Genomic DNA, 27,667 nt, shown 5'->3' with positions numbered 1-27,667 from the left:
TGCTAATACTTTGGAATGTGTAAACAGAGGAAATATATTTTATTTTTGTCATTAGCATTAATAATGCCCCTATTTTGGCCACGTTGCACAGTTTTGACTATAGACAGTAAGTAACAGATGAGCGTTATTTTGCATGTGTTACAGGGCTTTGTGATGCTAAAATATGTAGGGGGAAGTTTGCTTTAGCACTGTGGGGGAAACTAAGCTCTGCCACCTGTTTGCCAGATCCAGAGGCTTTATTGAATATTCTTATAAAATCAAAAAAGGGGGAAGAGAAATCAAAGCATTTCCTGGCTGCCTGTGGCACAGCTTCTGAAGACGGTCCTATTTTTAGGTTTTGACCTAAAGCAGCAGCAGCAGCCCTCTCTTCTAACCTCACAAGTGTGGACCCAGATGTTGCCGGTACAATAAAAACACAAAGCCAACATGGACATTTAACATTTAACAATACAATCTCTGCACTATTAGCCTGCTCCTTCTCTCTCTCTCACACACACACACACACACACACACACACGCACAAGACAAGCAGCTCAAAGGATCCGTAGATTGTCGCTACAGAAAGAGAACGTTCCCTGTCGCTCGTGTAAATTGTGACAAACTTAATTGAGCTGTGAGCAGCTTACTGTTTCCTGCATCGTCATAATTAACTCATTAGACATTCACAGTGTTTCTAGTTCACCCTGTGTTAGAAAGTGTTTACTGAGGGATCTGGGGAGGGATGCCATGTTTGCCTTGCAATCAGATCTGAGCTGCAGCGTGGGCAAGAGGAAGGCAGGCGCAGGCCTCTCTTCCTGCCTTGCTGGCTGCGGGTGGATAGTTGGGATGTAAGGCTATTTCTAACCCCCCCCCCCCCACACACACTCTTATTCCCCCACCTGTTTCCCTGACTCCCCATCAGATGAGTCCTCAAACAAACTGCCAGACATGTGTGCATGAGGGCATAGACACATCTTGCTCTCTTCCTCCTCCAGAGTCACGTCCCTAAATAAAGCCTGGATGCCATCAAGCTAATGTGGGTTTCACTGGATGTTCATCCTTAGCCTACCAAAATAGAGAACATAGTTACACAAAGTTCACACTCTGATCTTACACACGCACGTGCCCGACCATCTCCTCATAAAGTAAATTAGCTTATAGCTACTGTGTCAAAACATATTGCAGCCACCTGTATGCGTTGACGACTTGACCTTTATGTGCGAGATAAGAAGGAGCTGTGGAATCTGAAAGTGGTAGGGTTTGTTTTCAAAGATTTATACAGTGATTTATACTAAAGCTGATCCTGGATTTCATATGATAACACTATACGACTGGTGCTTTCATCGCTCTGACCCCGTCACATCCGCCTGGCCATGTTCCATAAGGTATAACAACCCATAATCCATTCAGATGATTTTATGAGCAATTTAATTAGCCTGATTTAAAAAGTGAAAGCGCTCTCCTATAAATTGATAATTAGTGTAAGATTACAAAGCGCTATGAAATACTACAGAATTTAAAGAGCAACCTTAGATCCTTACTTACAAAAGGTAAATGAATGCAACACTTGATTAATAGATTCGGTGTGGAGATCATTTATTTCTGAATATTACTTCTCCAAAAGAAAGATCTCTCCCAACCTCTATTTACTTCTCCACTGCAATCTCACTCTCTCTCTCTCTCACAGCTAAATATGTTAAAAGGATCCAACATCCTAACAAGTGATGATTGAAATTGAAGGAGAGATAGTGGGAAAATGAGACGCGAGGGGAGGGGGGGGGGGGGGAAGGAAGGAGAAACAGGGAGACGGGGAAAATGACATCCATTGTACGAGCCAGTCTTGTTAGCATGGTGTCACACGAGCGTCCATATATCATCTCCGGGTCCGTCACCTGACCCCCAGGACTGTCCCCTCAAACACAGAGCCCCCTCTCTGGTAACCCCTGGGCCCTCTGTATCCCCCCGTCTCCCCCAGCTCCCAGTGAGTGTTAGGCAGTACTTTACAGCCTCTGAAAGGGAACTAAAGACCGCTGAGGATTGAGATGAATTACAGCCGGGGGAGCTCCTCTAACGAAGGGCGTCCAAATTTACAGCTTTGCCAGCTTTCTTAACTTCATGGATGGAGATAAAGCAGGCCTTGGTTTTGACAGAGCCCAACTAAGAGCACAGGGAGTGGGGGGGGCGGGGGGGGGCAGAGAGAGAGAGAGAGGAAGACGAAGCTTAGTTTCTCAAAGCAAACCTAATGAGTGAAAATATATGAAGCAGAATGGCCCTTGTTATTCTCTCCCCCGACAAGAAGAACGGCAGCCAAACGTCAAGTAATATTTATTGCGATCAACAGTCATTGAGAGGTTATGGACACAGAGGCCCTGACTGCACTCACTATTTTGTGAAACAGAAAGAGCCAGCCGCAGCATGAAACACATTTTCCTTTGAGATCAGTCGGTTTAAACGCTTGTTAAATCAGCCAAGTAAAAAAGAGGAGAGAAAGAAAAAAAAAAAGCCTTTCGAGTGCTGTCTAAACCTGAATGAAAAGCCCTTTGTAGTTCACTCTGTTGGGTTTGTAAAAACAAATGCACGCTACATCAAGCCAATCATTTATCCCCCAGACAAAGATCAAACTAATATTGACTGAAAAACACCTGAAAGATGAGATACTGAATGCTAATGAGAGGGGCCTTCCTGCTGCTAATCACAGAGGGGGGGGGGGGGGGGGGGGTGACGGGGACGAGAAAGCCATCTTCATAAACATATCCTCATTTTTCCCGGAGCAGAGGATGGTGTACGGGGTCTGGCTGCAACCACACTCCCTATAAGAGCTGTGAATTGTATATCAGCCTCTAAAGCTGGCACTTTAATCCTATTTGCATTCATATGACTACAGCTGGATTCCGGGAGCCTTTATCCTTAGATTTGCCCATTTGTATGCCCCTGTGAGTGCAGGAACTCTATGCACGATACCAGTATCTGGATGTCACTCACATCTTTTGCCCCAATTTCACTCGTGAAGCCGCCGCCGCCGCCGCCATTCACTGGCTGAAGAGGCACAGGGAGAACTTATTGGAGAATAGTACAAATGAGTAAACATGGAGACTCTTGGGCAGGTAATGGACTCTCACGCACACATATGCAGAGACGCACACGCACAGGTCTGCTCCGCACATACAGAGAGAGGGGGGGGGGGGGAGAATTAAATACTCCTAGTGGTTCCCTAGTGGAGAGTGCCACAGGCTTAGCTTCACACCGGCTGATTTGTGAATCTCTTCTCCTTAAACAGCTCTGTGCCTCTGTGCACACGTTGTGCTGGCGCGCGGGGAGCAGCGCTTTCACCCATTTGCACATTAATAAACCTCCAGAAACATTTATTAAATGCGGGGAGAATAGACTCGTATTTACATGCGAAACTCCAGAGGACATTGCGTGTGTTTGGGAAGGGCCACACGGCGGGCCCCTCTGTGGTCCTGCAAATCCTCGGCTGCACACGGGGGCACGATAATGACATCCTCTGTCCAATTACTCCCGCTGCCAATAGCACTGGTCATGATGGAGAGGAACACACCCGTAACCCTGTTAGCATTATCGACACGACCTCAAATCAGGACTCTATTAAGGTGATTATTAGAGAGATTCAGATATCTGATATCAATTCAAATGTATAATAACACTGCTACTGATTTAATAATCTTTCATATTGCAGAGCTGATCTTTAGTCTCTGATGTGAGACACATTATTTGCGTTTATCAATATTAATGGTAGGCTAAAAAAAGGCAACCACGGTGCACAATCTGCAAATATAATGCACCGCCTTATCAATTCATAACACAGAGCAGCTAAACTGTCAGAAAAATCTGAAGTCACACTTAACCGAGCCCAATACCTACTATTAAGATGGCTCGACATAACAGGACGCCTGCCAATAATTGTACATAAAGATATGGAAAAGCCACAGTCCAGCTATGAATATTTCATGAATTCCGACACAAAGAGCATGCTAAAAGGATCAAAGAGGAAAACGGGAGAGGAGTCAACGTGAACATCCAAACAATATGCAAGAATCCCGACAGTATAGGTCACATGCAAAAAGACCGGGGTCACACTGAAATTGTCCATCAGTCAGACAAGCAGAACTGATTTGGATGCTAAATAATGGTTTAGATATTCAAAAATTCCATATATATGCGAAAGGCTTCAGTGCACCCTGGATCTGGCCTATCAGAGGGGTGCTCTGCCACCACACTCCCTCATGCAGACCCACGCTATACCTCTGAGCCTACGACTCACACACACACACACAGAGATATGCAGACATCCAAACACATAGTACATGCACATGGTCGCACAACACACACACTCTCAGTCTCTTACTCTCAAACAGACATAAATACAAGCATATATTATACATGTGTGTCTCCCATTATAATGAAATACACTTCGTACACAAAATGAGCTTTATGATTACCGCTACTAAATTTACTGAAAGCTCCTTGTCAATTATAATTCAATTTCTGAGGCTGGAAAGGAGAAAAAAACATTAAAAATATGTGCAAAGAATTAGCTGCCTTTGCACATGTTACACGTTTATACGCTCACACACACACACACACACACACACACACACACACACACTCCCTGCCACACCCTGGTGTGCAAACAAGACCACATGTGTCTAACAACATGTATGTCTGTGGCATTTCATTTAAAATACTAAATGTATTTGGCACCGTTGTCTCTTCAAGGAGACTTGTCCATATGGTTGTACGTTTGTTGTCTTAGCTTTTACGATAAGAAAAGCCAAAAGCGGCCATTGTAGCAACAATATGTCCCCCCCCCTATCCTTTGTATCATGTACATTTCAAAAACATAATCAATGCAAAATTTATACAAGGCAGTGTCTTAAAAAACACAATATGGTGCGACAATTATATTGTGATCTTGTGCTCACTCAAAGAGCCTCCTTGTTGTGATTGTCACATGCCACTTGCCATTGAAATGTGTTTTTCATGTTTCTCATCTCATTGAATGTCAAACATCTCTTATTGAGGGAGCCAAATCCATCTGATGATTTTTCCAGCCCACTCAAATGGAAATGGTTGCATGCAACAAAACAGTGGCATTAACATAATAAAGGAATTCGACTTACAAAAAAACCCTCAACATCTGCTGGGTGGGAGAGAGTAATGGATAACATTTCTTTGAATCCAATTGATGGATCTGATGGCGCTTAGACAGTCATTCACATCATAATGTCTCAGGAGAGGCCAATAATAGGAACAACATGGGATTAATCTCAACACTCTCGACTCAGACGAGACAAAATATGCACGGGCCCCGTAGATCTGAACAGACGCCGTTATAAACAAATCTCAGAGCTTTCTCCTTTTTCCCTTCTTTGTACGCGGAAGCTTGGAAAACAGGAGGCTGTGCAGAGGAAGAAACAAGGAGCACCAAACGATACAGCAACCGTTTCATGGAAATATATTTAAACAACACGACCTTGAGCTGTTAATATTCATAACATTATAATGCAAACCTGTAACGAACATGACAAACTCCACACACGTGGCTTTAAACTGCTCGACTACATTATAATGCACAGGCTGTTATAGTGTCCTCCTACAATATACATACGTGTGTAGATGACTCTTTCTTCTTCAGTGGACCGCTCGGCAGTTATATTTATTAGCTGCTTTAAATGTGTTTAAAGGCAATGTTGCATTTTTCCCTAATATATATATATATATATATATATATATATATATATATATATATATATATATGTATATATATATATATATATATGTATATATATATATATATATATATATATATATATATATATATATATATATATATATATATATATATATATATATATATATATATATGTATATATATATATATATATATATATATATATATATATATATATATATGTATATAATCACAAGGCAGTAAGTGTGAAACTAAGAAGCAGATGTGGAGATTAATATCCCTCATGTCCCTAATATATAAACAATGTGTTTCACAAAATAAAAGACATTTTAAACATATGAGTAGATTTGTTTCTCTGACAGAAACATGTAATGTATATGTAGTATGATAAGAAGTCAGCGTTTCTGGGGTTCCTAAATGTGTATTTTACATTTAGAGCTAACATTTAATATGAATATATTATATTTTCTATGACATTTGTTTATAGTTTCTTGTAACAAAACACAAAATGCAGTTTTTTCCAAACACATCGGATCACTAAGTCAGGGGTGTCAAACATGCGGCCCGGGGGCCAAAACCGGCCCACCAGAGGGTCCAGTCCGGCCGGCGGGATGACTTTACGAAGTGTAAAAATGAGTTGTTTTGATCATAAAGTAAAATCCTGTTCCAGATACCTGTGACTACATGTGTTGTGCCTTTGTAGACACACTGATCTGAAAGTTGTAACGCACATGTGTAAATGATAAACTGATAATATTGTTAAAATTGAAACTTTTGTTCTTAAGAAATTTCAGGTTGTTGATATGTTTAGTAAAAGATAACATTTGAACATCTTCAGAATGTACTTTCTTGCACTAAAACGAAGGGAACATGTGTAGTTGTGGTTATTTCCAGGTTATCATGCTGTGATGTTACTGCTCCGGCCCACTTGAGATCAGATTGTGCTGCATGTGGCCCCTGAACTAACATGAGTTTGACCCCCCTGCTGTAAGTGAACGGTAAACTTTGTAATATCACATTATACATTATCCTAAATTAAAATGATTGTTTTTAATTTATAATGCAACTTTATACTTAAAGCATGCGAAGCAGCACGCGTTCCTTGTGACTGAAGTACAGCCACATGTGCGAGAAGGTTTCGATAACTCCAGTGGAGGATGACTGAACCCCCGGTGGATGATTGCAGGACTGCAGAGACAAAGTTCCCTTCTTAATGTGAACTAGATCACATTCGTCATCATCAACTGAATGTATAATGTCCTGAAGCTTCGGACCGTCCCTTTAAAACACAAGAGTCTTATTCATCTTTTATTCTGCCGATATGACATTTCCTTTTGATGCCGTGGTTCGGACCGGCCTGATGACTTATGACAGACGAATAAAATCAAAGTGAATAACAGACGTGTTTAAAATGTGGAGGTGATCCGGCCGACCGTACGCTCTGGATCTGATGGACGGGTGATTCCGCGTGCGCTGACCTCCGAGACAAAGGTTTAATAATAAATACACTGTGTCTGAATTAAAAAGACACCGCTCTACATATTTAATGTAAATGTATTTCTGCATGCAATTAAAAATGAATGATCACCGGGCTCACCTCCGAGCACCTGGGGCCCCTGCTCGGCTGTTTGACCACGGGGACAGGGGGCTGAGAGCTCGGGTACGCCAGACTCGCGGGAGGAGGAGCCGAGTGAAGGGGAGTCTGGGGGAAAGGGGGCGCAAGAGTGCTGTCTAGGGAGGTGTATACCTCTACAGACCCCACTTTAAAGACTGTCCAACCTGTACAAATAACCATGGGGATCTCTGGCTGGTGATTAACGTGCTGGCTGGAGGTTTAAATCACTCTGGGGGAGATGGTCCAGTGTTCCACTGTGTGATATACTCCCCAGCAGAGCTCCTCTGATGGAAAAACATTACTGATGTGAAACTAAAATGAGATTGCAAAGAGCGGGGGCAGGAATTAGGGCTGACCTGAATGGGTCTGGGGGTAACATGGAGGCTATCACATTAACCTGACGGGGGCTCCTTTAATAGGGTCCAGGGCTTAAACTGATATATCAATTTCCCTCCATGTGGACGACTTCAAAGGCCAGAGCTCATTCTCGCCGCTTGTGTTGGCCCCCCATCAATCTCTGGCTGCTGTGGGCATCACCACCTCCAGCCTGAGACAAGCCAGGATAAAGATCAGCTCTGCAGGCTGCGGTCAATCGGCAGCATTGTCCTAAGTGTCCACTCGTGGCCAGAGGAAATATGGAGCCTCCGAGTTTTAAGTTACAGTGGCCGGAGTTGGGAAATACGCAAAGCAACGCAGCTGAATTGGTTTCAACATGCAGGTCAATCAAACACAACACAATTCAGTTTGAGTATGGCAGAATGACTGTAATTATAATCACGGCTGACAAACATTTCTCTATCTGTGTGTGCTAACGTCACAATAATTACCCTTGTCACACTAAATATGTAATTTAGCAACACAAATCATGGCATTTACCTCTGGTGACAGCTACAATGATAAAGACTCAGTAAAAGCGTGGCAGTGCACCTTCCAGTTCATTTCCACTGTTTGTATAGAGAGACTTTTTTTCTCTCTCCAACAACAGAGACGCAGGCAACTCCTTTCTTTTCGCTGAACTCTCTGTTCTCTGAAATCATATCAAAAAGCCTCTCTCGCAGTGCAAGCCCTCCAGGGTTCTGATGTCACTTCCACTGTAACACTTCGCTGATGACTGACATATGCTTCACATGAGCTGGAAGAGAAAGAAAAAAGAAACATACACACTACACACACCCTTTTTGTTTTAGACGACATTTCCGACTTTACGCTAACTTGTTTTGTCAAAACAATTCCCAAAGAAATTAAACGACACATTACTCAAGTCAAACCTGAAACCTAGATCTGCCACAACAAACCTAATCCAGTTTGAGCAGCCCCTGTGTTGTGGTGTCCTCGGAGTGTGTGTGTTTCTCTTGTAACAGAGCTTAGGTTTCAGGAAGTTTTAGGCCTGGAGTCAGTCATCGAGGGGGGGGGGGGGGGGGGGATGTAACGGCACAAAAACAAGGGCTCTGATAGCGCTGATAATGGCCGTGCGTTAACCCTTCTGAGGGACTTTCACTGAGTACAAACAGTGAGCTAAAGTCTACTAGAGAGTGATGTGAGAACAATGTGAGCAGCATGCAGGGGGGGAGAAAGTTAAATAAACATTTGACATGAGGGTTGTTGTGCGTCACGCTGAGCGAGGAGAGCAGTCCTTTAGCAGGGAAAAAAGAGAAAAAGGCCCCCAAAAAAGTGCACATCTCTAAGGTATTAGAGTGTAAGAACACACACGAAAGGGGAGCCCTACATTTGAAGGAGCAGAATTAGGTGCGATTAGATGAGATGGGAAAAAGTCCACATTTGTCAGAGAGCTCCTTTCAGCTTTCACCTCGTGATCAGAGGCATCATTTAGACAAAGAACAAAAGACGGCAAATATTTTGGGAAGGAGAGAGAAAAAGGGGTCTGTGTAGTGAGTTGCAAGAGTGAAACTGAGCGGGGCGGCGCGCCAAAAGAGCCCGTTGGTGTGGGCTACAATTTGCAGTGCGTAGCAGCCGAGATCTATGAATACAGATCAGGGGAGATGTGAGGGAATTTTACAGCAGGTATTGTCTGTCACTCACCCCGTCTGTCTGTGTGATCACTGCCTCTGCGGCGGCTGTTTCATCTTCCACTCTCTCTCACACACTCATACTCACACACATACATACACTCCTCCCCCAGCGCTACCAAAGGAGACCTGGTGCTGGGGTGTGCCCTTGCCAAAAAGTGACAGGTGTTCCAATAGGAAATCCAAAAATCAAAGGGCCATTATTCCTATTATACGTTATGATACCCTGCTTATGTCTGGCTTTGTATAAATTACTGACATCTGGATGTGACTGAGAATATAGCAACAAACATAATGTAGAATGTGAAATTAAATTTTGCCCTCACACGGATATTCAAACATTTCCTCGTTTCTTTTTTTTTTTTTGTATACATAGCATCAAGAAGTGTGTTTTATTCGCCATACTTAGATTGTTCTTTTGTGTTCTTGTTCTCACAATGGGGAGAAATAGTTTGCCAGTCGTGTGTCTGCTTAGCCTGGAGCCCTTTAACACACACTGTGAATTATGCCTGCAGTGAACATAAACACAGATTTTACAACAAAACACAGTGTTGTATATATACACATGGACTTGAATCGCTCGCTCCTTCTCTCATTTAACAGCGTCGCCGCTGAGCCGAGCCACGCTCCGTCTCCACCACGCACCACGCAACTGTGCAAAAGATGGCCGATCAACATTAAAAGTGAAACGCCTGAACAAAAGGGGGCAGACGTCTCACGACGAGCAGTCGCGACACAGTCAATCTAACCTGAAACAAGTGTTTGCTTTTGCACGAGAGTGTCAGTGTTGATTTCCAGCAGCGGGAGAGCGAGACACGCATAAAGCTGCCCACGACTGTTCAATCACGGCGCTCTGCAAATGAGAGGGTCTGCAGTCTCAATCAGCTAAGTGTAGCAGGCAGCTGTTGTGTGGCGGATGGAGTGTGTCGTTAATTCTGTAAATATAGCTTCCCCTCATGTGTCTGAGAATCACCCACTCAGGCCACATTTAGGCCAGATGAGCAAAAGCTTCGCCGGCGTCTGGTAAACTGGGCGAAACTGCGAATGACTCAACGCGGAGCGGGGAGCACATTTTAATGTTCCTTTTGAGGAATCTCATTTTTTCCTTTTGAAAAGACCCGGGGACCAGGTTGCCAACCTCACAGCGAGGTTTTTGAAATGTAAAAGAAGGCGAAGCAGCATTTTGAACAAATAGAAGTGCTCGTCGTCTGTTCGTGTTCCAGTTGTGAGTCATTGTGTCCGAACAGAGCGACAGTGGAAGAAATAAACGCTGCGCTCTTTCATTCAAACTGATGCTTTAGCATTTGTATTGTTCTTTAAAGTTGAAGCAGAGAGGCAACAAACATTCTGGCTCTTCTTTTATGGGCTATCAATAATCCTTTTTTTTTTCTGACACATTATTTGCTGGGCTGGAAGAAAATAAGGAGCAGCACGGTCAGTGGTTCACCACAAAGGCTTCTGGGAACTGGCGAGGGCAGTGTGTGCGTGGGCGATGTGCATCCACCCTGGGACCCTGCCAGGATGTCTCTTTGACCAGGCTGCCGGAGAGCTAAGGGCCGGCGACCGAGCTGCACACATTCTCTGGGAAAAGAAACACACAGGAGCAATTAGATGACATGACAGTGATGAAGATGAGGATTCGTTGGCAGATTAAACTCAGTTCAGTTCGATTCACAACTGCGTTAAGAACCATTTTGTGTGATCTAGTGGCGCTCTGCAACATTAACGTATGCGTGACATTGTTGCACCACTTTGTGTGAATACAATCTGCCATGTCTTGCATACAAGCGTTGGACACACCAGCACCGCTTCTCTCTGTAACCTTCACCATTATTACACATTTCTCCCCCTCGCTGCTATTTTCCCTTGATGGCCATCTTTGCTGGTGTGAAGAGTTTTACACCCATATTCCCTCGGAGTTCAGCACAGCTAAGGCTTTTGGGGAAATTAAATAACCTGAGGATTGAGCTACTTTAAGAAGCCCAATTAACATATTTGCCTCTAGAGGGAAATATTGCCCGAAGTTGAATGGACGGTAATTTTACGCATGGATTTTTCCATTCTAATTCTGGGAGCTTTCGATAATCCCGAGAATTTGTTTTACAGAACAAGGGGTTTTAACGTTCTGCGCTGAAGCTGAGGTGGATGACTTTTGAGAGAACTGTGTGTCAAAACAAATAAGGCAGCTGTTCAAAGGGCTACATGTTCTGTTGTGCTAATTGAACATGATTCAGTGATTTAATCCAGTGCAGTCGTCTGTATGCATCTTTCCCAGAGCAAGAGCCCAGTTTGAAAAGATACATCGGTGTTTGTGGCGGCTCTTTAGGGTATATTGTGTTTGACCACTGCGATTTCGGACGTGGTAACCTCCTGGGTCCCTCCCCATGGGTGACTAATCCAAGATATCCATTTCGGATGAGCCTACAATATGTTACACTCCAAAAATGTTCATCCAAACTCCAAACTTAGAGCTTTTAATTACCTCTGTGTCGTCTCTTTTCTCCAACCTCCTCTTCGCTCACATAAAATGAGGAGGGGGGGGGGGGGGGGTCAAATTCCAGTTCCGATCTTAGTGTACCTTCTCCAAGCACACAGATCAAAGTCTTATGAAGTTGGGATAACCCTCATTACTTCTCATTAGCGGGTAACCTGATGCACACTGACAAGACCAACAGTTGCTGCGGTCAGCTGCTGATGCCTCCAAGTGGCCCGGCCCCTCCAGGAAAGAGGCTGACCTGACGCTGAAGTAGCCCCCAGGGTCTAGTCTAGTGTGGCTTAGCGTGAACCCCATTTGCGCCGTCGCCTCTAGGCCCAAACCAAAGGGGACCGTTAAACATGGGCTTTAAGTCTCCGACGGCTCGGCTGGCATCCACTACTACAGATCATTAAGGCTGCGCTGCCTCTCTCTCTCTCTCTCTCTCATCTCTCTCTCTCTCTCTCCTCTCTCTGCTCCTCTCTCTCCTCTCTCCTCTCGTCTCTCTCTGCAGCCTCAAACACACCAGTGGAGTCATTAAAGCATGTGTAATAAAGTCTGAATCTAAGCATTCCCCAGGTCTCCTCATCTCCCTCCTCTGCTCTCTCTCTCTCTCCTTTCTCTCTCTCTCTCTCTCTCTCTCCCCCCACCATGCATAAGGCATGTGTAATTAGTTGGAATAAACAAGCATTCCCAGGTCAATTCTCTCTCTCTCTCTCCATTCTCTCTCTCTCCTCCTTCTCTCCTTCTCCTTCCTCTCTCTCTCTCTCTCTCTCTCCTCTCTCCTCTCTCTCTCTCTCTCTCTCTCTGTGTCTCAGAGAGAGAGAGAGAGAGAGTTGACACATAAGAGAGGAAATTCTCATTGGCTCCCATGGTGGTGGCAGGCATGGACGAAGGCCCTCAGCCTAATTAGAAAACTAAATACTCTGAGTAATGCCTAACCCTTGGGAATACAACTGCCATATCTCTTACACATGTGATGTGGAAGGACCCGGAATGCCACTGGGGTGTCTCGCTGAAATATCCTGTGCTGTTCCCCTTTGCACAGCTGTCCACACAGACCCATGCACTTAAGACAGGCTCACTTTCATAGTTAAAATAGAAATTTGTGTCCTAAGTGCTGCAACACAGCTAATGCTAAATATTTAATTCCCGTGGGTGCTAATTATGGTTGAGTACTGGCAACACGGATTCCCTTTTTTCACTCCACATAACAACTGTAAAAGCTATTTAAGCATTTTTCAATTAATTAAACACACAGTCTTCCAGTAACCTCTTGTCATTTTGCCCTCCAGGACCAGAGCTAATTTGTGTAGAATAGAAAAAGGGAAAGGGGAAGAGGGGGGGGGGGGGGGCTGTTTTCATCTTCGTAAAACGCTTCTACAAAAGGAATTAAAAGGGAAGTCACATCATTTTCACGAGAGTTTAAAAAAGATCACACTCAAAAAAAAAACCCTGTAGTGTTGCAAGTGTAGTTTTTGGATGTTATGAACCTACATATCAGATGACTGTAACCACGAGCAACCAGCCCCCATTATGTTATCAAAGTCGTGTGAGATAGTCTGGCCACGAAGCTAATCCCTGATGTATTTTTAGTCACAACTGACTGATGAAGTGAAATTACTACATCAGTGATAAAGCGGGGGCTCTCTGAAAAGCCTTTACAAGATCACGCAGCAACCAAGAGAGCTCTTTAAGCTACTGCGAGTCTAAACGCACGTGTACAACAGCGAGGAAGTGCACGGCAATGTGGTGAAGATGACTAGTAGAGAAATTAAGATAAGGACACATTATGAGTCTATAATATGCTGAAATGATCATTTCTGCTTTAAAGTTCTGTGTTTCCATTGTGCCAGTGGGCCAAGCTCAAAATATGAAAACACCCCTTCTTTCATTTATTCATAACTTCATCAGCCAAAGAAGAAAAAATGAATAAAAGAAGGAAATCTAATCACATTTGTGCGATAAAAGAAAATAGGCACAATTTTAAAAAGGACAAAATGAACTTACGTTGCATATAGAATCAAACTTTATACGACATTACACACTCTCATATTATCGTCATTTGTGTGTGTGTGTGTGTGTGTGTGCTCTGGGTGCATGCACATGTGTGTGAGCCATTAGGAGGGGTAGTGGCACACCCATCCTCTTATAAAAGGCCCCTGTCATTGCAAGAGATCAGAAGCAGGCTGTGAAATCCAGCTAATAGTCATTATGGGATCCCGGTGGCTGCGCTCCCTACCTGGCTTGCCAAGGCGGCTCCCTCACACTTCACATTTGCATTGTGTCATCTTATCAGCATTCACCCAGACAGAGGACAGATCACACTGCACGCTGACAGCCGCATCACTAATATGAGTAAATAAGACTGAGGCAGAGGACAGTGAGAAGAATTAGACGTCCTGCACCTCTCCACGAGAAGAAAGGAAGAGACGACATTATACAACAGCACAACCTTGTGACACTGAGAACAGCCAGAACAATATTAGTTTTCTCCTGATGTCAAATTAATGTCCATAGTCTTTGTAGACGGCCCCTCCTGTTTTGAGTGGTGAGCAAGGGTGAACTCTAAGAACCCTGTGTGCTCAGTCACTTCTGGGCCCATGCAGTCAATAAGGCTATTTCTGATCTCCGGATGGCTAGGGTTTCAAAGCCTGTTTAAATGGGCTCCCACAAAGCCGGAAGCACCAACCTCAGTCCTCTCCCTCCCTGTCTTTCTCCCTCTCTCTCTTTCCTCCTCCACTCTTTCTCTAAATATTGAGAGGGAGCTCAGCTTGCCTACCCCCTCAGTCAAGAGAAGTGTGTGTGTGTGTGTGGGGGGGGGGGGAGGAGGAGGAGGGGGGGAGGTCCTCCCCTTCCACATGCAGGGTGGTGAGGAAAGACAGGGAAGCGCAGGGTCAGGGCTCCCGGTGCTAAGCTGTGAAAGGCAAACGTTTGGCAGAGTAATTACACGCCGCACTGCTCTGGGAGTGATTAGTGATAGTTGTCTGTTCAAAGTGTTTGGAGCTCACAGCCTTTATGGGCTACGCTTGCCTTCCCTTCGCCTAATGTTTAGATTGCATTTGCATCAGGAAGAGAGTTGCATGTGTCAACATAAACAGTGTGCCTGCGAAGGTCTCTGACTGAGCACTCGCTCGTGTCTCACTGATGCTCACAATATAGTTTCATTACGACAGCCTGGAGGGGTTATTACATTAATGTGGAGTATCTTTCACAACACTATCTATTATGATTGTTAACCAGAATCATATTGTCATTTTGCACTAAAGGGGCCAAAACTCTTGATTTTCTACATCATCAAAAAAGTCAAAGAATATCTATTGAAAAGCCTCTGATCTTTAAATACTGCCTTCAAGCTTCATAACCAACACTGTGTACTCTGGTAGCGAGCCTATTTAGCACTTCCTGGATAATGCCTCCACTTGGCACAACAAAATCCTCTCCATTCCCAGGTCAGGTGACACTGCGGTGCATTGCAATCAACATGCTCAGGTGGTGCGGCCCGGGCTGCCAGCCTTTGATGTCCTTGCTGTGTTAATGTTGGCGAGCGATGCCGTCCCAGCACAGCCTGCAGATGTGCCTGCAAGCTGTAAGGTGAGCAGCAACACTCCTGAGTAACGTGTCCAGTTGTAAAGCACACCCTGACAGAGGGTGTGGCGGGGGGCGGGAGGGGGTGTAAACAACAGGAACAGACGGCTACAAGGTATCAGACATGTGGGATTAGGAAATTAATGAGGCTGGCATTGGAAATGTTTTGATATCAATAGTCATTCTGGCAAAACGCATTTCTTTCTTTGTGGAATGGAAACATCTAATTATGCGACTGAGTTAACTCTTTTTGATTCCGGCGTTTTAAAAAGACATTAAGGGATTTCTTTTTTCTTTTCTTTTAGAAAAAAGCTCTGGCCTGTTGACAGGAATCGTTTCATGAGCTCTCGCCTGCTGAAAACCTGAGACAAACTCTCAATAGATTTTAATCCTATTGATATCTTCTGAGGCCCTAAAGAAATACCTTAACAAATCAGAATCATGCGTATCAAAGGGATGATAGCTATCATATTTCAACAACTTATCACCCTAATCCCGACACAGGGGCCGCCGACTTTTACGCGGGTCGTAAGAGTTGGGTGGCAAAGGGAAGGAGAAACAAACACAGCCGCGGACAGAAGAGGAAATACCTCGGGGACTTTCTGGGATTGGGGAAGAGGTAAGACGGTACCTGTAGTGCAATCCCCTCCAAATCTGCACCAGGTGTCAGGCATTAAGGAGAGCATCTCCGCTTTGGCTTTCCACGTCTGGCTAAATCACCCAGGGCAGTGTGTCAGATGTTGGACAAAACTGATACTCTCCAAGAAGAAGAGGAAGAGGAGGAGGCGGACGAGGAGGAAACGGGACTCGGCACAGTACAGAGAAGAAGGTTTCAGATGGCAAACGTAGAATATGTACCATGTCTCATAAAAACACACTTTTTTGAAAGAGGTAATTTCATTATTTTGCCATGATTCTCATCAATGTTTGACATTTAAATATTCAATTACATTTGAAATGAGTCTACTGAGAATACGGTACATTGTGAAGACTGCAGTAAGAAAAGGAAAATATGGGAAGCAGAGCTGAACACTTTGGGTTTTAATGAGTTAAGATAGATTTGGAATAACATTACACTGTATCCCATTGAGATTCTCAGTTAACTACAAAGACAAGTGAGCACTGCCTATTCCCTGTGTGATCACACAAAGCAAGGAAGCATGCTATAGAATGCTTAGCTCTATATTAACAGTGCACTCCCAATCATAAAGACGAGGTCTAAATTAAACACCTGGCACATTTCTCAATTTCAAGTAAGCTTATTTATTTATTTATTTTTTATCTTTTCCGTAAGTGCAATTGTCCTGAAACAAAAACAGTGGCGGCGGAATACTTCAGTACCAAGAGAGGCAAAAGAACATAAACCATGTCGGCATTGTTGTTGCCACAGATTATACATGACACGCCGAATAAAAAGGGCTGATTGTAAGACGTTTAAATGTGTCAGAGGCATGGGAGAGGGAACTTAATGCCTCAGCACTGGGAGAAGGAGAATGCGACTGGGCACGTGCGGAATGCAGAGTGGCAGGAGGAAAGCGGCAATCTAAATTTCTAATGTTTCCCATTCTGTGTTTATGAAACATGGCTGCCGGGACTACAAAGGTAAGGGGATACAGCATCAAAGTCTGCCCTGACAAAAACAAAAAAAAAAAGCAACAATGCTGCAGTGGAATGCAAGACAGAACATAACACTCCACCTCCTCCTTTTCCTTTCCCCTAAGCAGTCTCATTTGATTACAGTGTAGCAGGCCCCAAATCAACCCCTTCTCACTCCCCACTGGTGCTGCGAGTAGGAGGTAGAACACAACTTGCCAAAGTGGCCTGGGAGGAGAGGTGATGTTGTGGATGAGAATCCCTCATTCGGGGGAACAAAAGAACATGGGAATGGATGAGCCGAGGTGTCCGCGGCCGGGGTGGAAAGTGGTTGTTGTCCCGAGCGTGGCGACCGAGGCAGAGACTGCATGTCTGATGACGGCCGGGCAACGTATCGTTTACAAGCTCCCTCAGCAGAAGCCCCTCACATGTCCGTCTCCAGCCACAGAGTTTGCCCTCTACTTAAGGCAACAAGAGTCAGGCTCAGCATTACAAGCCTATTAAAAGATACTTTTAATTATGCCCCGTTCTCCCGGGATCACTTCTTCCGTGAACTCTGTGTTTCTTTGACATGTGCACTTAGGAATGGCACAACCAGAAGCACGTGTTGTTTTCTGCCTCCAATTAAAGGGCATGTTGACAGATTAAGGCTGCTTCTGGTTTGTGCTCCACTAACGCATTTAGGGAAGATGATGAACATGGAGGGAGGAGGGAGGAGGAGGAGGGGGGGGGGGGGCTCAAAGAGAAAGAGAGAAAGAAAGGCTGATAGGAAAGAGGAAGAGGAAAAAGAGAGAAAGAACATGCACATGAACCCGGAGGGATTAATGTGTTTACATTACCTGGGCTGTGATCTATCACCAACCTCGTCAACTTCCATTATGCATCACATACATAAGCAAGCAACAGACCTGGGAGCCCCTGCAACTCACTCATACTATTCCAATTGGATTAAGTCAGTGCAAATATCTAGGGCACAGCTCCCACACTGTGGCTTTAGCATTCGGGTAGTCATTTGATTTGTATGTTGTATCACTTTACCTTCATGAAGGCATTGCAGGAGTACCTCCTACATGCCTGGAGAGCTTTAAGTAGTATGGGATTTAGATGATTACCATATGGCACCTATAGCACCTGCAAAACAAACATGCTGTTTAGCCGTAGGTCTGGTTAGACAACAGTCAAGCACGGAAGCTGTCGGATGATGAATCAAAATATACAGGCACCGGTGAGAAGGATAGGGGGATGTTGAGTATGTGGATTCACCATCTGTGATATTTACTAACATGAGGTTTATTTTGTCCCAGCTGGAGGAGCAGGTCTGCACTGTGTGTAAGACCCTCAGTTGGGGAGGTCTGGCATAGATGCTGACAGTGGAGTCTGCAGCAGGGCCCCTGAAAGAGCTCATAGTCACACTCAGGCTTCATTATATCCAATCAATATTCGTTTAGTCACTGAGCCTATTGACTCATTTCTGAAATAATATTACAGGTCATTTGTCTTGTCATGGAGGAGGGAGAATTATCCTTTTTATACACCCCCCCCCCCTCCCACATTTGGAGATTGGGCTAAGGGGTGAGTCTGGATACGCCCTATGGATACAACTGTAAATAAATATTTTTGATAAAACACTGAAAAATCAATGGGTGCTTCCTGTGAGCCATCTCGAGCAAATCAATCATCATCTGCGCAGCTGGCAGTGTGGTGCAAGAGGACGGCGTGGCAGTGAGAGAAGGGTGCAATCTTTGTCAGATACTTCTCATTTTGGAATCGCTTCTCATAATAGGGTCATCATTTCATCACTTAGCCAATCCAGAGCGCTGCCACTCAGCCTTGCGGGGATCATGGGGAGTATGGAGAGGGAAGGGGGGGCAGACAGGCCCCCATCAGGAGTAAACCGAACACACACACTCACTCGCTCCATACATCTTCATTCAGGTCAATAATAGAAGAAGAGATCGCAAGAACAGAAACGAGATCAGAAAATAGATTTCCTCTCCTGAAAGCCATATTGGCTTCATGTAAATTGTGTGATTTTTTTCAAAGCCAAATAAAATGATCAAATCTGCTTTGTGTATCAGCTCATGGGAGCAAGATGAGATGTGTATCAGGTAAAACATTCAACCTTTTTATATAAACAATATCAGTAGTGTAGCAACAATAGCATTCAAAAACACAGGACAGGAGCTAATTAAATTATAAGAAACAGATCAAATACGATCGTTAGAAATGCAGAATATATGCACGTGTGTCTTAATAATTATCATTTTAAAATGTAAATAAAAAGAATTTAATTGGTGTGTGTGTGTGTGTGTGTGTGTGTGTGTGTGTGTGTGTGTGTGTGTGTGTGTTTGGGGGCTTGGATTTCACTGACTGCTTGGTGACATGAGAAGATTTCCTCATCATGGATCTAAACAAATTCAAAAACAAAACAGTCAATTTTCTTTTCTTTTTTAATACATCTGAAAAAAAAGAAAAATTGTAAAAAGAATTGTAAACAATTACGTTTCAACTTAAACAAACCATAACACTGTCGTAACAATCGATGTCGTGCCTATCACATTTTAAAATGCTTAAATAAAAAGGGATCAAATTACTGCTGTTTCACCACTTTAATAATAACAATAATCATAATCATAGATGTATAGGGTGCCAATTGTTTAGTCAAGTAGCATAGTGCACATATGTTTAATCATTTAATAACCCCCTCTTCAAAAAAAATGCAAGGTCAAAAATAAATTACATCCATTATTTGCAGCAGATCTCCCCAAAGCATTTGGAGAGAAAACTGTTTTGAATTTCAATTGGCTTCCAAGTGGCAAAAGCCCTCAGCTAATACATCAAAGAAAAATTGGTGTCAACTAATCGGTTTAGGACACAGATTTAGAATGGTTAAAAATCCCATGAATACTTCAAGCATTTTTTTTTTCTTCTTCTGTATACCACTAAAGGCTTTGGGAGCAGTGCAAGCTGACCTTGTGCGCTCCAGAAACCTGTCCGCCACTCGACATTAACTGACTGTTTAACTCACCCAGCCGCGCAATTAGTCCGCCACAACGCATAATGTTGTGTAATAATACCCTCTATATCCAATTTAGATTACACTTGCTCCCTCAGGCATTTTTAAGTGGCATGCATCATCTTTCACTCGCTTCTTCGATGCCACGTAAAGCCGTTTTCATGCGTCAAAAAACCGGAGGTCGTTCTCTCAGGGAAATAAAGTTAGACGCTGTCAAAACAACGGAAATATAATTTAAAATCGGATCAGCTTATTGCGTGAGAACGCCTCACTTTTAGGCATCTAAAAAACGCAGATGCACCTCCCCACATAAAAGCAAAACTATACTCACCTACACCTCCTCCTTTATCAGTGCAGTGCTGAGAGGTGGACGCAGTTGCCATAACCTACTCCTATCATAGGCTCCGTGATCTCAAATTATGGGTCCTCCTCCTACTTCAGAGAGCAACTCTGAACCAAAACGCATTAAGAAGCACACATGACACACACACACATGCCGGGATCTCTCCTCTATAAGCTTTGTAGCATATTTTCTGGAATAAAAAAAAATTAAATGTCACTAATTCTGCAGGTATTTCTTTTAGCAACTAACGTTATTATAAAATGTGGACTTTTTATTATTTTTTTATATCTCGGGATGTACATGGCGGACAATAATGCCACTATAAGGGGGGTATAACCGTGTCTAATTATGACGCTATATTATTCTATTGTCCCCCACCTTTAACATAATACAGATAATTGTCAGCACCAGCGGATTAAGTTGGTTCTTCTTGTAGCTGTTGTTGTGAGAAAAGTTCCAGTAATTAGTTGATTGTCTAAACACTACAGGAGGCTGTGAAACTAGGTCTCATCGTATCACTGTCATCTGATTAGGCTATACTGTAGGGTCGCTTTGTGTATCAATCTTTCTTTATTTCTCCCTCTCTCTCTCTCTTTAAAGTGTGCGTCGGCTCCCACTGTACCAGCGTCATCAAGCTTTGCTCTCTAGAGGTTTTCAGAGCGTAAAAAGCACGTGACACTGTGAGCACACACTCTTTAGCAGCGCCTACAGCGATCCCTTTCGGCTTATCTGAGACTTGAACTGGAAAGTCAATCACCAGAATGGAAATGGCTTGTAGATGTCTGATACATATATTTATAATAGCATAATAATGTTTTTTTTTTGTTTTTTTAAAGCAGCGTTAATCAACTACAACTTGCAAAACAGGTGCATTTAATTAAGAAATCTCTCTAAATTATTATTTGTCTTTTATTTTTATCAGAAATAAATAGAATAATAATAACAATAATATATATTTTTTTTCCTGGGGCAACGCATAACAGACAGATTTTTAAATAAATAATAAATATTAAATGTAATGTGCCGATAACAGTGGCATATTAAATACATCTAGAATATCCAGTAGTTTAAGCATTGAAACGTATATCTGCAGTGATCAAATGAGATTACATCCACCGGTCCAGACGGATTTGGTGTAGTTGGCACTAATCTGCCCTGGTTTGAGGGTTTATGACTTTCTGGGAGTGTGTATCTGACTGGTTTATTTCAGGATCTATTGCAAAAACTATTTAGCCGTCGACACAGTAAATCGTTCAAACGCGGCGCAGACAAAACTTACTTCAACAACCACAACACATAATAACGAATAGCAAAACTTTGTTACACACAAACAACTATTCTGATAGAGCTGTTCGGCCAGCTAGCCTTGCGCCATCTTACTTTTACTTTGCACTCTCCACATATCTTACCAATGCAATATTCGTCTGGCGTGACAATAGTAGTAATCCATTTGAAACTCCCATTGCGGATTTTAACACAAGGCGCACGCGGTTTAACGCACATACATAAAATGACGACTGTTTTTACGCACAAAGAAATAATAACAAAAAGAGAGCACAGCAGTGGAGCGCCTTTTTAATTCCTGCCGGTATCTTGCAAGCCCATATCCTGGCATACAACAGCCGATTTGTTATTGATCAAGTGTGAAAGTGACGGCTTCGTACTTGGAAAAAAATGAAGAAAGTTGGGAGTTGACACACTCGCATGATGTCGCCATCCAAAGGGGGGCTGCCAGGCGCACATGAGACTTACTGCAACGAGCCTTGTTAAAGAGGGAAAAAAATAGAGAAATAGAGAATGAGACGGATTGTTAGTTAACGCGAGAGAGGGAGGGGGTGAGGAGGAAGAGAGAGAGAGAGAGAGAGAGAGAGAGAGAGAGAGAGAGAGAGAGAGAGAGAGAGAGAGAGAGAGAGAGAGAGAGAGAGAACGAGAAGGCGAGCGAGAGAGGGAAAGAGAGAGAGAGAGAGGGAGAGAGAGCATGCATTTGGGCAGGGCTGTGGTTACCCAGCATAAGCTTGCCTTTTCCTTCGGTGACTACACCCCGAGAGGAGGAGCATAGTAGGCGTCAGGATCCTCAATTTTTCAACTTAGCATCTTGGCAGGACATTTTCCCAAGCAAAGCCCCCGTCCGACGGGTAAAAAAAAAACTTCTGCTCGGGCATGAGAGCGACGGTGCAACTCAGATAAGGGAGCAACAGAAAAACAAACCGAGACCAAACATCCGACGGGCAGTGGCTGCGACCAAAATAATCCATCCAACATCCAAGCCTCTCTTTATTTAATCACTTTTACTTTTTGCCTTCACCATTGTCATTTAGAAGGGGGGACAGACAGCGGGTCTGCAGACACACGACTCTATGCGCTCCGACAGCAGCGCATGAGAAAATAAAAGGAGGAAAGTGCGCAAGTTAAGTGGCTTATACTCTCCGGGCTCCAGCATGGCGTATCCTCAGGGCTACTTGTACCAGCCGTCCGCTTCTCTAGCCCTGTATTCATGCCCTGCGTACAGCACCAGCGTGTTATCGGGACCCAGAACCGAGGAACTTGGGAGATCCTCTTCGGGATCTGCTTTTGCGCCCTATGCCGGATCTACCGCGTTCACCAGCGCCTCGCCAGGCTACAACTCCCACTTATCATACAGTGCAGACGCGGCAGCAGCTGCCACATTCACCTCGTACGTGGTGAGTAAACTAAAGGTGATCATTCAATCTAATAGGAAGGCAAAGCGAGGATATTAACTCGTTATAGAAGCCTGAAATATCCACTGTGCATTCGGAGCCAAGCGATTAAGAGGGATATGTGCGTCACTGAAGAGTGCGTGGATATACTATTACAGAATGTCAGGTCCAGAACATGTTGTGGAGTAAACATAACTAATTTAACTGCGTGGTGTGCTGTTACATGGTGCTTAAATGAATTGTAGTTTTAATGGGAACGAGTGGGCAATGCCTTGCCGAAGCTAGTACGTCCATAACTGACTGCAACGCGCCGTGTCATGGCAATTTAGGTCACTCCATTTGTTTATTATCATTCTCTTAGAAGGGCCAGTTGTAAAACTTAAATATACTACATTTTGGAAAGAAATAGAGGGAAATTGTTTTTTAGTTTGTCATACAGAACCGAGTATATAGGCCTATCACTACACACACTGATCCCATACGCACAGAAGCGGAATGTGAGGCCCATCGTGCATAATGTCAATACGTTATCAAAATTGCAGACTGTACTATTTTCATGGCGATAATAAAAGCCACTGCATGCTGACATATTGTAAATAATAATACAAATGCAGGGCAACAGATATCACGTTTCAAAATCCTAATGTAAAACCATGTGGATAATGTTTAAGCAAACTCCATAAACATTAACTTCAGACTTGAACTACTGGATTTAAGCCAGTGTATTATTGTACGTGTGTGTGTGTGTGTGTGTGTGTGCGTGCACGAGCGCGTGCGTGTATGTAAATGTGTGTGTGTGTGTGCGCGCGCGCGTGTGTTCATGTTTGTGTACCTTAAGTCCTTTTAACTATTTTGAAGCAGTTTAGAAAATGATTGTGACAGAACTTTTACACACTTCGTTTTTGTTTTGTATCACAGGGTTCTCCCTATGACCAGGGTATGGCCGGCTCAATAGGATACCACCCCTACGCAGCATCCTTGGGCTCCTACCCTTATGGTGACCCAGCATACCGTAAAAACGCAACCCGGGACGCCACTGCCACCCTAAAGGCCTGGCTCGGTGAGCACCGCAAAAATCCCTACCCGACCAAGGGAGAGAAGATCATGCTGGCCATCATCACCAAAATGACTCTCACCCAGGTGTCCACCTGGTTCGCCAACGCCAGGAGGAGGCTAAAGAAGGAGAACAAAATGACCTGGACCCCCCGGAACCGGAGCGAGGACGAGGAGGAGGACGAGAATATTGATTTGGAGAAAAACGACGACGATGAGCCAAACAAGCCGACAGAGAAGGGAGACTCGACAGACACAGAAGCAGGTTGGTGGTGCAGGAAAAAAAAGGCACAAAAAAAATCATCAATTTTTCATCGCAGTCGTTTCCACTCAGGGAGCAAAATTGATTGCTGGTTAATGGTGGTATATTATTTATAATGGGACAATTTCTTTAAATAATAATCACCTTGAACTCCCCTCGTTTGACTTCTCATGGGCTGAAATTGCTGGTGACGCAAAGTGTTTAGCAGCCAATTTATCTTTAACTGCATAATAAGGATACAGCTGGTGTATTGCGCCGGGTATTCGGCAAAAAAAATATTGCCTTTGTGTGATCATTATAAACCCGTTTTTAACGCGTGTTGAAGGCTTATTATCATAAATAATGATATGACAGAATAACATTTAATTTTGGAAATATTCCCTGAAATTTAAAATAGTCAACACACATGCATTTGCAACACTGTTGATGCTCTTTGATAATTATGGAGAGCAGTTCATTCACCTTTTTTAAGCTGGCACACATCTTTATGAGGACACTTTATAGCACGAGCAATAACTGCTTTTAATGGAAACGTGCAGAAATAGCCTAATTATTTTTATACATCCGATTTCAGTTTGCACTGGTGTTCACTTGCCTCGCGATCACCTAAAACATATGTTACAGTATTATCCACGTTTTAATGTCACGCTTATTTGGCAGTAACTCTATTCTTTATTTGTGCTTTAGATCATAAACTGCTGAACCCAGGGGACATAGGCTGTGACAGATTTAAAGAGGAGAACCATGGCAAAGACATGGATCCCCTTCTGAGCGACTCGGAGTTAAAAGACCAGGAGGAGCGGACTACAGAGTTGCTGCCGGATTCCGCAAAACCAACCACTTCGTCTCCCTCGGCGGTGCCCCGGGGGAACCAGAGCGTTGCGCTACAAGACAAGCCGTCAGATTTGAGCCATGCACCGGGTACGGTGACCAGCAACGTGACCTCTGTTATCCACTCGCCCCCTTCGGCCCCTAAACCCAAACTCTGGTCCCTTGCGGAGATCGCCACGTCGTCAGACAGGTGTAAGGGCAGCAGCGAGACGCCACAGGCTTGCCCCAGTTTGGGTCAGAGCGCAGTAATGGGCACGAACGCGTCTCCATCACGGTCCTCCCCTCACTGCCCGCACCCCAACAGCACGGTCCTATCCAGGCCTCTGTACTACACCTCCCCTTTCTACCCCGGGTACACGAACTATGGTGGCAGTTTTGGACATCTTCACAGTAACCACGGCTCGGTAACCACGGGCTCCACGGCACATTTCAATGGATTAAACCAGACTGTGTTAAATAGAGCAGAGGCTTTGGTAAGGGAGAGCCAGAAAGTCAGAGGCCAAACGCAGGTAGATCTTTGTAAAGACTCCCCTTATGAACTAAAGAAAGGTATGTCACACATTTAATACCTGATTATTTTCCACTCACCGCGGACTTTTATTTATTTTTTTGTGGTTGCATTAAAAAAAAAAGAAAAAAGAACAATGATGAAGCAAATTCTGACAACAGTTATTTTCTGAGTACATGCTTATCTTCACATTTTTAGTTTCTGAATGGTTAATCCTAAAATGTAACAAGAATGGTCTTAATCGCTGCAGCCGCCTGAGTCTATTTGTATTAAAGACTAACATGTATATTTAATGTAGCATTTTTGTATTTAAAATGGACAACACACTATCTTTGAAGTAAATTATGAAAAAAAAAATACAAACTTGTGCAGCGATTATTTTGGGCAGCAGTTGGCATTGCCAACGTGTCTAAAGTGCTTCAAGGCCAATTAATCTATACGAAATATTAATTAGATTTTGCACCGTGACAGATGTTTCAATGGTAATTATCATTTCAAAAACATTATGGTAGTGAGAGCTCCGACCAACTTGAAAAGAAAAGGCCTACATGCCAGCAAAACGGTGTTGGAATATCTAAACAATAAAAGGGTTCAGTTTCGTTTTGGTTGGTGCAAATATCCATAGGCTTTTATTTATGAATGAAAAATGTTGGATATAACACGGAGGTATATTGTGGCCTATGGCTTATCACCATTTTATTTTTTCTTTGGATACAACCAGGGCCTCTTTTTCCTTGAGCACGTTTCTAAAAAAAAAAGTGGATATTGATATAATAACAACACCGAGGCTCAGTCATTTAACCCAATTACCTATCGTGTTTTATGCAGAGCAATCAGGTGGTGAACTCCGGTAATGAGCTCGATTTTATGCCAAATTTAGAACTCATTACTATTTTCCAAGGCGTGGCAAAGCTGTTAAAAGGGACGCGACCATGCATTTAGAACATACTGCCCTATTATATATCATTAATGGAGAGTCTCTTTAATGGCGCGTTAGATGTGAAACACTGGTGTTTGGAGAAAAGGGAGAATGCCGTCATGCACACAGCAGCGACAGACACATTCTATTATACTGTGCAGCCGGTAGCCAGGCACTGTCCTCTAACTCTTCCAACTTCTGCAGGTAGGTGTCACACTTGCTCCTAATTTCAGGGGGACTCTTTGTTAATCCGTCACGGAAACCCATCCCTGATCAAATGGCCTGGTTAAAAAGAAGTGGAGCCAATGGGGCACACACAATAATCACAGTTATTATGAGGATTATAGCAACTTTGACAAGTGGATAAAAAAAAGAGGCAAGAATTACATACTTGACCGACATGCAGAGCAACAATCAGAAGGATATTTCCCAGGCACACTGAAGATAAAGTGTTCTTTTAGTACTGATAGTTTATTAAATATTGAGCTATATATTTAATATATATATATTTTAAAAGAAAAACAATAATTTACTACCATTATTATGATGATCACTATTATTAAATATTATCTTGAAGCATCCTTAGCACAACAACAGTTTTAGGCCACTAAGACCTATTTTAATTTTTTAAAACATGATATGTTATTTTTTTAATATATTTGTTTGTTCAGTGTTATTACAGTGCATTTTGAAGGATACTGAATCATCATTATTAATATTATTATTATTATTATTATTATTAATGTTGTTATTGTTGACCTCCACTGAAGTGGGACAGCATGCTCTTGTTTATGGCTGCCATTAATCTCTATAGTTTACTTTCCCCTTCTCCAATTTGAAATCTCCCCTGAGGTTTATATAATTCCCTTAGCCTTAATGTCCTCTATTCGGGCCCTCTATTTTAATCTGACAGAGTGTGCTGGAGCAGTGATTTCGACACATCAGCCGGCTAAATAGCATAATTATGTTTTTTCTTTGCTGATCCCCGGGGGATTGAACTGTTCGATGCAATGTCCCCTCAGAGAGTATTAGAGTTTTATTAGAGATTGCGTTGTTTTCTCACAATTGA

General features: G+C 43.3%; 1 protein-coding gene and 1 long non-coding RNA gene across 5 annotated transcripts in view; one reads left to right on the top strand and one right to left on the bottom strand.

Moving 5' to 3' along the window:
* LOC115006216 (uncharacterized) overlaps positions 1-27,667 on the bottom strand; it is a 214,178-nt gene that overhangs the window by 82,494 nt on the left and 104,017 nt on the right. The gene's annotated exons all lie outside the window — the stretch shown is intronic.
* On the top strand, positions 22,384-26,013 carry irx5a (iroquois homeobox 5a). Of its 2 annotated transcripts, none has more exons than XM_029428328.1 (3): positions 22,384-23,028; positions 23,944-24,343; positions 25,028-26,013. In XM_029428328.1, exons 1-3 carry the CDS (start codon positions 22,786-22,788, stop codon positions 25,735-25,737), a joined length of 1,353 nt encoding a protein of 450 aa, XP_029284188.1. In that variant the 5' UTR covers positions 22,384-22,785; the 3' UTR covers positions 25,738-26,013. The 2 variants fall into 2 exon arrangements, with proteins under 2 accessions (XP_029284188.1, XP_029284180.1); XM_029428320.1 differs by having other exon boundaries at positions 22,384-23,043.

This window comes from Cottoperca gobio, chromosome 3 (genome assembly GCF_900634415.1).
Source record: "Cottoperca gobio chromosome 3, fCotGob3.1, whole genome shotgun sequence".
In the NCBI taxonomy this organism is placed as follows: Eukaryota; Metazoa; Chordata; class Actinopteri; order Perciformes; family Bovichtidae; genus Cottoperca; species Cottoperca gobio.
Note: the sequence above shows the minus strand (reverse complement) of the source record. Positions and strands in the feature narration are given on the sequence as shown.

Bases quoted from the DNA above. Each gene is read 5' to 3' on its own strand.
- irx5a (XM_029428320.1), top strand. From the start codon at position 22,786: ATGGCGTATCCTCAGGGCTACTTGTACCAGCCGTCCGCTTCTCTAGCC. The intron at 23,044-23,943 runs GTGATCATTCAA...TTTGTATCACAG, and splicing joins ACGTGGTGAGTAAACTAAAG to GGTTCTCCCTATGACCAGGG. The intron at 24,344-25,027 runs GTTGGTGGTGCA...TTTGTGCTTTAG, and splicing joins CTCGACAGACACAGAAGCAG to ATCATAAACTGCTGAACCCA.